The 10,432-nt window shown below is 52.1% G+C and overlaps 1 protein-coding gene across 1 annotated transcript in view; it reads left to right on the top strand.

Moving 5' to 3' along the window:
• The first annotated feature begins 40 nt into the window (after window positions 1-40).
• MFSD4A (major facilitator superfamily domain containing 4A) overlaps window positions 41-10,432 on the top strand; it is a 19,778-nt gene continuing 9,386 nt past the window's right edge. The window contains exons 1-3 of the mRNA XM_026077322.1: window positions 41-270; window positions 6,435-6,633; window positions 6,783-7,022. Coding sequence (XP_025933107.1) covers window positions 41-270; window positions 6,435-6,633; window positions 6,783-7,022 — 669 coding nt within the window. The remainder of the gene's footprint in view (window positions 271-6,434; window positions 6,634-6,782; window positions 7,023-10,432) is intronic.

The following is a 10,432-nucleotide window of genomic DNA, read 5'->3' as shown; positions in this document are numbered from 1 at the left end:
GCCGCATCGCCGCGGGCTCCCCCGGAGCCGCCGCCCGAGGATGTGGTGGGACGAGCGGGTGTCGGCGCGGTTCCGGAGGAACCTGCAGCCCACCCTCACCTACTGGAGCGTCTTCTTCAGCTTCGGCCTCTGCATCGCCTTCCTGGGGCCCACGCTGCTGGACCTGCGCTGCCAGACCCAGAGCTCGCTCTCCCAGATCACCTGGGTCTTCTTCTCCCAGCAGTTCTGCCTGCTGCTCGGCAGCTGCCTCGGAGGGGTCTTCAAGAGGACGTAAGGCGACTGGCAAACTCATCGCACCTCCCGCGGGGTGGGCTCTGCCTGCCGGGAGTGCTCCCTGCCTCCCTCTTCTGCCCCGGGTCCTCCCTGGTGCCTGCTGACCGCCTCTGGATTGGGGTTCGGCTGTTCCGGCACCCCCTTTCCTTCCTCTGGCTTTGCAGCCCTCTCTCTCTCTTGCCGTTTTTTTTCCGGGTGTTTTTTTGTTTTTTTTTTTTTGGGGGGGGGGGTGTTGGTGTGTGTGTTTCTTGGGTTTGATGGCTGAGTTCAGAGTGTTAAGTGAGGCAGCCTGCATGGAAAAAAATCCTGCCCGAGGGGAGCGTTCGATACTGTCCTGTCTGGTCGGCAGCCCTTGCTCACCTGAGCGGCTCGGAGGTGCGCGAGGCTTCCCAGGAGCTGCAGGATGGAGTTGTTCTGCAGCCCGGCTCTGCTGTCAAGTCCGCCCTTGCTTGCACAGTGTTGCACCTTTGGAGAGGAGCTGCCAGCTCCCCTGGAGCTCAGGACAGAGATAGCCTAAGTGTGAAGTTACAGCGAGAGCTTCCTGGAGGATATTTTCCTTAACCTAATCGTTTAACACAAAAATATTGTTGAAAGCCTGTTTTAATAACCTCGGTGTCAGAAATCGAGGCATTGTCATACTCTCTGGGAGTCTGGGCAAACAAAACTCCGCACGAGACGCGAGCGGTTCCCGCAGCCGAGCTGCTGCGGGGGACGAGGGCAGAGGCAGGGTTTCAGCCTCGCGGCGTGGCAGGGACAGCAGCATGCTTTACAAATCAGTAAGACGCTCGGGCGCAGCCAAGTGGGGATTTGCACCGAATCTTCTGCCCAGGATGTGTTTAAAATAAATAACGTGCAAAGGCTAAACCTTAAAGGCTGCCAGATAGGCGTCTGATTTGACGTGCGATAACAGCTATGTTCTGCTGACTATCTGCTGATTACTTACTTTGTCACTGATTCTTCCTGCGCTGGTGTAAGGTGTTAGCTCAGTGTGCATCTCTCCTGTACACGTCATATATACATATGTATACCTTTAACGTGTATATGAGAGAATCTTATCTGAGCCCTTCATTTCTGTAAAATGCCCGTTAAGTGTTTGTCTTGTGAATCGTGGAGAATACCGAGTAATGTCTGGCAGTGAAGCGGCATTAGAGCACCTGTTAAATTACTGCCCCAGCGCTCTGAACTGTCCCAGTCCCCCGGTCCATGCGGAGCCCAAAGGCTTCGCGGAGCAGCTGGAGCCGCTCAGGCAGGCTGTGCCAGGAGAAGAGGTGCTGGGTAGGGTGCACAGGAATGGGGACAGCACATGGGAACCTTGCCCTGGGTCTGACACAGATCTGAGATTGCTGGGTCAGCAGGTGCTACCTCTGCCAGCACCCAGTCTGTTTCACATATGCTTGAAGGAGCAGGGAAGGAAAACGCAGAATTGTTTTCTATTGCCGGTGTCCTACCAAAACCTTCCTGCCTGTGACTGGTGCCGGTTGTGCAAACCGGCTTGGGTTTTTGTGAGCAGAGACACTCCGAACTTTTAACTCTTTGCAGCAGCAGCAAGTTGGGAAGAAGAGCAAGTTTGTCTTGTTAAGATCCAGGATGCGCTTGTGGCTGTTGATCGTAGCCTGTCCGAGTAATGGGCTTTTGCAAGTGTCTGAAAGTCCCCCTGAGAAGCGACAGCTCTGTCAGGCAGGACAGCATGTTTTGGATAGTTGTAGCTCACTGTCGTTGTGGGGGTTACTTAGAGCAATGAGGTATACGAGTAGGTATTTGGATAAGAACGTTAACTGTTTAGATTCTGAGAGCTCCTGGTAATATCCCCTCTTCAGAGATGGGCAGACTGAACTCTTTCCTAAGGATTTCTATTTCTGAGCAATCCTGCGGGTTTATAATTCAAATATTCCTGGCCATCCAGCCCTGGGCTGGGAGTGCTGGACAGTGCTTCTTTACCACTTGGGGAAGCTGTACCTTCTGGTAGAGGCTCTCAAAGCCTCACCTGCCTACAGTCCCAACTGAGACAGGGTCTAGTTATAAGCTAGGCTTAGTTTCCAATGTCTGTAGGACCTAGACTTTGTCATTTGCTTTAGGTTAAAATCCTAAGTGTTAAGTGCTGCTCTGAGCTGTCTGCTCTGAACGATGGACTCCCAAGGGAAAGCACTGCTGTTACTAGATTCTGCTGCGCAAGGGGTAGGTGGGACCTAAACAACCCTCCAGTTCCTCTCACCAGAGAAGTTAATGAACACTGGGTCGTAGTCTTGGCTCCTTCTTTGCCCTGCTGGAGTCTTGGAGCGTTGTGAGAAGAGAACATAATGATGGCATCATTCCCTTCTGTAACTCGGTACAAGCCTGGATTGTCGGAATTAGCTCCAAAATTCCCTATTTGCTGGATTTCAAGGAAGAAGAAAGTTTGCTGTTGTGAGTTTCCTCAAGTTGTGTAGAAATGCAGTTGTTGCCTTCAGTGTTCTGCACTGGGGACTTGGATTTGCCAACCGGTCTCTTCCATGCCTTGTTGGGAGGTGCAAACCCAGAGCTGTGGGAAGATCAACACCCCACGCAACTGCATGTTGTTCAGCTCAAGATCAGGTTTACAACACAAGTGTGCTGCTTTCTGGTAACACGTGGTTGTTGTTTGCTGTGTTGTAATTACAACTCTGGTTCAGAAGAATATGGCTTTTTACAAGGTATCACAAAACCATTCTTTTGCATGAGCGAGAACAGGTTTTAGGAGGCGCACATGCCCTGGTTCAAGCCTTATTACTGCTGGGGTGTTGGTTGAGGTGCCTGGAGCAAAGGCAGCACTGCGAGCAGCTGATGCCCTGTGCACTTTTGGGGTCAGAAGGACACTGAAGAATCGTGTTTTCTGGTATTACCTGGACCAGGTTTTCAGGAGGGCTTGACATGTTGTGCGTCTCTTGTAAGGACATGGAAATCCAGCTGGCAGTGTTGAGGTGGGAGTGCTGAGAGTACTCGAAACCCTGCCTTGACTCAGAAACCAAAGTGGGAGGTGAGCTCCTTGGAAAATCCACCCTGAGCACCTGGGGCTGCAAAGTCCAGGGGTGGGCTCTGAGCAGCTGCGTCCCCCTGCCGTTCTCCCTCCTTGCTTTCCTCGTCTTCCCCCTTTTCTTCCCGTTTGAGTCTGTTGGATTTTAAGCTTGCATTGTGTAGGTAAAGGCGCTCTCCCTTTGTGGCCCCCTCTGTGCCACTGTTGTTCACACCTCTGCGACAGGGTCACTGAGTGCCTGTGCCCCAGTCCGCTTTTTTTGTTGTTGTTGTTGCTTTATTGGAAAGTTGGAAAGTGCCTACTGGGTGGGTTTATATCCAGTGTGTGAGAAGGAGAGGGGAAGCTTTGCTGGCTGTGACTACAGCATGGAGTTAGCCACCCTAATCCTATTGAAGAGATCAGGCTGCACCTTTTGGCAGGAGGCTGCAGATCTTCCCTCTAGGCTCGTGTTGCAGCCAGGACGTGTGCTGGGTGATCCTGAAACAGGAGTCCGCGAAGTTACAGGAATCATTCACACCCTGCTGAAATGAAGCCTCTGCCAGGACAGCGGATAGCTGTTTGCGCAGAGCTGCACTGCGCTGCATGCCCCTTCAGCCCGGGACACGAGGACCGGTTAGGGATGAGGAGGGCAGCATTGCCAGAAGCCTGATCATGGCATAACATCGGGATGGCGTTGTAAGCCCTTTTGAGGGGTGCACTGGTTTTGCATCGTCAGGGCATGAGTTCAGACCCCTCTGAAAGTCACGGGGTCATCAAAGATGCTTTTAAAGAGCTTGGTTGTTTCTAAAGGGATCCCCCCAGCTGAATGTCCGGTGCCTCCCGGGGTGTTGAGCAGTGTCCCACAACAACATCTTAGCTAAGTGGCCGCTTGGTGATGGGGCACAAGCTGGTGATTTCCTGGTGCCTGCTAATGCCAGAGCCAGGGAAGGGGGCAGCAGGGCCGTGTGCCAAGCCGGGATGTTTGCCTGGGGGCTGCTGGTGTTTGTAGGGTGCTGCAGTTGTGTAATTAATGTCTTATGGCCAGAGGCAGAAATTTTTGCTCTCTGGGGAAGAGCGAGGTGATCTTTTTAGCACTTTTTTAAGGACATGACATAATTAGCAATTAATGTTTAACTCTGGTAATGAACGTGCTTCCTAACGAAGCGCAAGCAGGGCTGTGATTGTTTTGCTAGGGCTGCAGAAGAGAAGAGGTGTTTCTGGGATGTCTTGGTGTGCGTTTCCGCTGTCTCTCCCGGCCTCAGATTTGCCAGCTGCTGGTGCCTCTGTCTCTCTCTCTCCTGCTGGGTTCCTGCTGTACCCTGGAGGATGCTGCCTTGTCTCTCCGGGCTTGAAGCTGCTTCTCTTTCATTTGCTGGTTGTTTTTCCTTCCATGACTGCATGCATCTTGCTTTGCTCCCCCTCTCCCCTAGAGATCCCACACTGGAACCCTGTTTTACTGTCGGGGAAGATTGGTAGTTACTGCTTTGCAAAACACTGGCTCCTCCAACATGTACTGGCTTGACTGGGGAATGAAGCTGAGCTTGGAGATGAAAGCAAACCAAGACTCTGGGACAGCCAAGTTTGTGCCACCAGGCAGGAGAATAAAGGAAATGTGCCCTTGGTCCATTTTTCTCCCCAGGGCTGTTGAAGTGCAGTGTAAGCAACGAGCAGGATGTGGAAGGCCAAATTACTCTTGGTTTGCAGATGAATGAGGGCCATGCAGAAACAAAGTGACGTGCCCAAGGCCAGGCCGTTCTGGGCGAGCGGTCAGGGCAGGAGGGCTGGTAGCGTGGTGCCCTGCAGCCTCGGTGGCTCTCCGCTGCAGCTCCAGCTTGGGCATCCTGGTAGCCCTGTCCTACCTCTTTAGGCAGAGCGTGCAGCAGACACGGCATGCAGGCAGCCTGCAGGAGTGAGTCATAGGAGTTTTGCTTGCTGGTTGCATATTTAATGTTAGGGATGTACCTGTGTGTTACCAGTCCTCTACTGCGGACAGACTGCCATGTTGGCATCCCCCAACGGTGGACCCCAATTGCTAATTAGCAACTCACCATAAGCTGGTGGGTGTTGCAATGGGCCTTGAAGGCTCTACCAGGGATTGGGAGCCCTGGGTTGGGAGGGGACGTGTCTGTGCTACTTATTCTCTGCTGTGACTTTATAGTCCCATCTTTCTGCTAGTCTCAATCATTTCAGTGCTTTGCTGTCTGGTCTCTGTTTCCTTCCTTCCTTCCTGCCTCTAGGCTTGGCAGCTTCCAAGCAGCGCAGTGCCAGCCTGGGCTCCGTTCTCCAGCGAGCTGGCTAGCTCTGCTCGCACGGAGAGCAGCCTCCCAGCTCAGCTCGTGGCCAGCCAGGCAGGCCTGGCTGCGCTGCTGCCAGGCCCGTGATGTAATGCACTTGCTTACCTTCGCCACGAGTGTCCCTTGGGCTCCCCGGATGGACCGCGAGGGTAGGGAAGTGGCCGTCTGCACCGGGAATGGCACCAGCCCTGCGGCCTGCTCTGTCGTATTAGAGGAAGGGTTAATGCTGCCAGAGTGCCATGGCTCCCTGTCATGCAAGGCGGGAGAGGGCTGAGCTGGGTGTGCAGGCGGGTCCCTGGGTGACACAGGGATGTGGACACCAGCAGTTCCAGCTGCCTCTCCTTGCCAGAAACTGGGATTTCCCAGCAGCTCTCCCTGGCCGTGCAATACAGCCCTGGCATGAGAAATGCTCTGGAGCTGTTCAAAAGCTGTGAAGTGGCCTCCCTTCCATCTGCCCATGTCCCTGTCCATTCCCAGATCTGTCCAGTTAGCAAGGGAAGGTTCTCTGACTATCAGACCAGGCGCTTGCAGTGGTTTCCTCTGCCCTGAAACATGCAGGAAGGGTTTAAAGAGATGAGTACTCTTCTCCACTAAAGCTGGGTGAAGATCCGCCTGTTGGAGGCATCGTTCTCCAAGCTGGAGGTGGCAGCGCCCTAGGCTGACTACAGCTGCAATGTTGATGCACAGAGGGGAGCAAGGTGCACAGCATCTACCTCGTATTGTCAGCAAGAGCACGCGCTGGAGCAGCGTTAGTGGGAGTTACGGCCTCTGGGTATATCTCCTGCTAATGTATATGCTATAGATTGACCCGTGGCTGAAAATGCAAGGCAGAGCTGCATCACAGATGCTGCCCTCATGGTGGTAAGTCTGTCCTGTCTTTCCTCTTTTCCCTATCTCAGGTTGGCTCAGTCCTTGTTTGCGCTCTTCGCCTCGTCACTGGCAATCTCCCTGGTCTTTGCCATCATCCCTCTGTGCCACAATGTGGTGGTACTGGCTGTGGTTATGGCTGTGGCAGGACTGGCCATGGGTTGCATCGACACCATCTCCAACATGCAGCTAGTGAAGATCTACCAGAAGGACTCAGCCATCTTCCTGCAGGTGAGCATGGAGCCTGCATCTCCCTTGGCTGTGCTGCTGCTTTCTCCTCTGAGGAAGAGGAGGCCACAGGAGTGAGGGGCTTGAACAGTTTCCCTGCAGAGAAGAGCAGTAAATCCCACCTCTGTACTTGTCTGTCTCATCTCTTGCAGGCGCTTCATTTCTTTGTGGGCTTTGGGGCGCTGCTAAGCCCGCTGATAGCTGACCCCTTCCTCTCGGACACCAACTGCATCCTCTCAAACGCCACAGCCAATGCCTCCAGCAACCTCCCGCACATCCGCAAGTCCCTGGTCCCACACCATCCGGGCAACCTGTCTCATTACGACCTGCCGATGAAAGGCATGGTGGTCACGCACGTTTCCTACGCCTTCTGGATCATGGCCCTCATCAATGTAAGTGCTGCAGCCAGAGCAGTCCAAGCTGCTGCTGGGACCCCTCCCTGCTTCTTGGCTTTGCAGACCCTTTTGGTGTTTGGGGATGCGTTGGTGCTTGTTAGGTATTCCCAGCAACAGGGGGAGGCATGAGAATGGTTGTGCTGGTCGAAAACAAAGGTTCATTTTGCCAAGTGTCTGGTTTCCGGCAGTGACCAGTGGCAGGAGCCTGTCAGGGAGAGCAGGACATGTGCCTGTAGTGCGGTTCTGCCCAGGTCATGGCGCTGTGCCATTCTGGGACCTCCTGAGACAATGGTACTTGCACTGTCAGGTGTGATAGTGGCTGATGTACTGTCCTTTGGGAATTTGTCTGATCTCTTTGGAAACTGTTCAGACCTTCAGCCTACCTCCAGCATCCCTGTAGCCAGGAGTTACACCAGTTAATTACACCCGGAGTCACAGAGTCTTCCTCTGCGGTCAGTCTGGGGAGGAGCTTGGTGGCTTGGAAAAGACTTGGCAGGAGGAGGAATTGCTTCCTCTTTATTCATAGGAAAATGTCTATTGATACACTGAGTTACTGCACTATTGCCTGCAGGCCTAGGGCACGGTGTGAGGCAGGGAATGGTTGGTCCTGCTGGTTTTGCTCAGTGCTGTGCTGAGGTTATGGCTCAGGTGTTGAGCCTGGAAGGTGCCGTGGGAGGCGTGTTGGTGGCCGAGTCCGTGAGGCTCTCCTGTGTGAGTACCAACACGCCAGCGACATGATGTGGGCACTGCACTGAGTCTTGGGAAGGAGGTATGAGAACAAGATCCTCTGGAAAGAAAGCCCTGTTCTTTAGCCCCAGGTTACCCTCCAAATGCCATCCTGGCTTGTTCCTTACACAGCCTTGCTGGACTGTGGCCATCTTCATGCCTGTCCCCAGTTCATCTGCAGTGGTGCTAGCTGAGCCGCCGCTGTCGTTTCCCAGCGGCAGGAGCCCTGTGAGCGTGTGTGTAATCGTCCGTGTAGATGTGGAGTGATAAGAACAGGGCATATTGCTGCAGCGAGTATCAGCCCTGCTGAGTGGTGCCGATCGTGCCTGGATTGATGCTGAGGGTAGCTCTGCAGCGAGCTGCGTTTTGAGCACTGGAGCGCCGCTACTGAAACCCATAGCAGCGTGCGAGACGGGCTGAACTTGACCTTGTCCCAGCAGCCCCACGAGGCTGGAGTGGCCTAGAGAGAGGAACTTGTGCTTGACTCATCCAGTGGGACTACAGGAAGCCTTGCTGTTTTTCCAGATTTTTCAGCTATCGCCTTGCATGACTTTGGACAGGTCACTTATCGTGGCTCGCGGATATGTTTTTTGAGAGAAATAACACTCTGCAATCAAAAGGTGCTATTCATCAAAAGATCTCAAGGCACACCTGTAGACAGTGGATTCAGTTAAGTGTAGTTCATTAGTGTTTCCTTCTTTTTTTGTTTTCCTTATCAGCCATAAGGAGAGTTTTTAGAAGCTCCCAGAATGGTCTGTCACTGCCTGTAGCTGTGTAAGTTTAGCCATTTTCCTCCTACTAAAATGTATTTTCTGATGGTGCTCCTTCTCCGTGTCCTAGACCAACAAGCAGCCCTTGACCTTCCACCACTTAGTCTGCACTAGGCAAAGGGAGCAGATTTCTTTGTGCTCTCTTGGTCTGTTTGCTGATTAACTAAAACACACCCCGGTGCCTCCTACCCGGTGGCTTTCATTAGACCGAGGCCTGCACAGCTCACTGATGCGAGGAGAACGGGCAGCCTAAATAGGTGGGCAGATGTCATGATGAGTTTCTCTGCAGAAGCACTGGAAAGGATGCGCTCTGCCTGGGAGGAGAAGCCAGCTTTAATTACCTCTGAGTCCGCTTATGCTGTGGGAAATGTGCTTTTAATTATACCAGAGTGTTATCTATATTACCAGTCAACCCTGAGCAAACTGTTTTAGTTTTAGAAGCAGTGTTTAATGTCTGATACCTGGAGCACTGAGATGAGAGGGTGGCTGTCAGACCCCTTTCTGTTCCTAGCAAAATCCCCTGGAGGTCTTGCTGCTGCTGCCCGTGGGGGCAGGATGGGACCCACGGCCCAAAAGCTGATGTGCAGGCTGCAGGCTTAAGTGCTGTTTGCATGTGAGTCGGTGTTGTTGTTTGCACGTGTGAAGCAAGTACGAACACCAGAAGTAGAGCAGGGAGTCCCTGGGCATTAGGAATACGATGCTTTTTGTGCAATGAGGGTTAGGTAGCAAACACGAGAGGAGCTGGGGAGCAGGACATACGCTGCACGCGCGGCTCTCGAGTGTGACTCCTGGCCAAAGTGGAGCCCTTGACATCTTTCCCAATGACTTGACTTGATTCCTTGTTTAAACTAAATAACCCAACCCACTGGCTCCAGATTTGAGCGTAGTTTTGCTCCAGAAATGGCCATTCTTTTAGGTGTAAACATCAGAGAAAGGAGAAGGTAATTGGTATGTAAAACCCCAGGGAAGTGGATGAAATGAGTAAGATGAAGAAATGGAAGTCAGGACCATCAACTTTTTTTTTTTTTTTTTAAGTCAGAAAACTACAAAACACAATTCCATCCCAAGTTTTCAGAAATGTGTGTATTTTGACAAGACAGAGATGAAATGATTCATTTCAATTTTGTTGCTTTGTTTAAAGTTGAAATGTCTCAGTTTTACTTTGGCATAAATGCAATGTGTAAAGCTAATAGAATGTTGTTTCAGTGTTATTGAAGCAAAATGTTTTTGCTTTAGTGAAATTAAATGGTTCAACATTATCAAAATGAAGTGCTTGGATGACTCCCAGCCAAAATTTTTCATTCTAAGAGAAAATTTTGGCTTTTCATCCAGATTTGGAACAAAAACACATTTTAAAATTCAGTTTCCCACAGAACGGAAATTTCATCATCCAGCCCTTTCCAAGGGGCTGGAAATCAGGAAAATGTTCCTCAGAGAGGGATGTGTTTGTCCGGAAGGTGGTTTCCCACGGGAAGTGCGGGACACTCCATTGTGCTTAGGTTGCTTAAAAGTAGCCTGGATACAATAGGAGGGAACAATCCTGTGTTCCTAGGGGGAGCGACTGAAATAGAAGCTGGAGGGAAGAATCCTAGAATTACATCCACGCTTAACTGCGTGATGCGGCATCTTGTTGAGTTTAGAATAACAGTTAAAGGCTGCGAGGCCGAGGGGAGGACGTTAAACGTCTCCGTGATTCAGCGAACCGAGCTGAATCTGCGCGTGCAAGCAAGGGGCTCTTGCTGCTCGTCTTGCTCTTCCCCCCCGCGCATGCTCCCAGCATGATGCCGAGATGACCCTCTGCCCCTTGACTAAAGAAAGCCCTTCTGCCCAAAAGGGTTCCTGGGAAAACAACCCCTGAGCAAGGGCTTATAGCACTGAATACCCTGTTCAAGGGTAGGGCTGGATCCGAGT

The sequence above is a fragment of the Apteryx rowi genome, unplaced genomic scaffold (assembly GCF_003343035.1).
Source record: "Apteryx rowi isolate R43461 unplaced genomic scaffold, aptRow1 scaffold_45, whole genome shotgun sequence".
In the NCBI taxonomy this organism is placed as follows: domain Eukaryota; kingdom Metazoa; phylum Chordata; class Aves; order Apterygiformes; family Apterygidae; genus Apteryx; species Apteryx rowi.
This window is presented reverse-complemented; position numbering and strand designations above follow the sequence as displayed.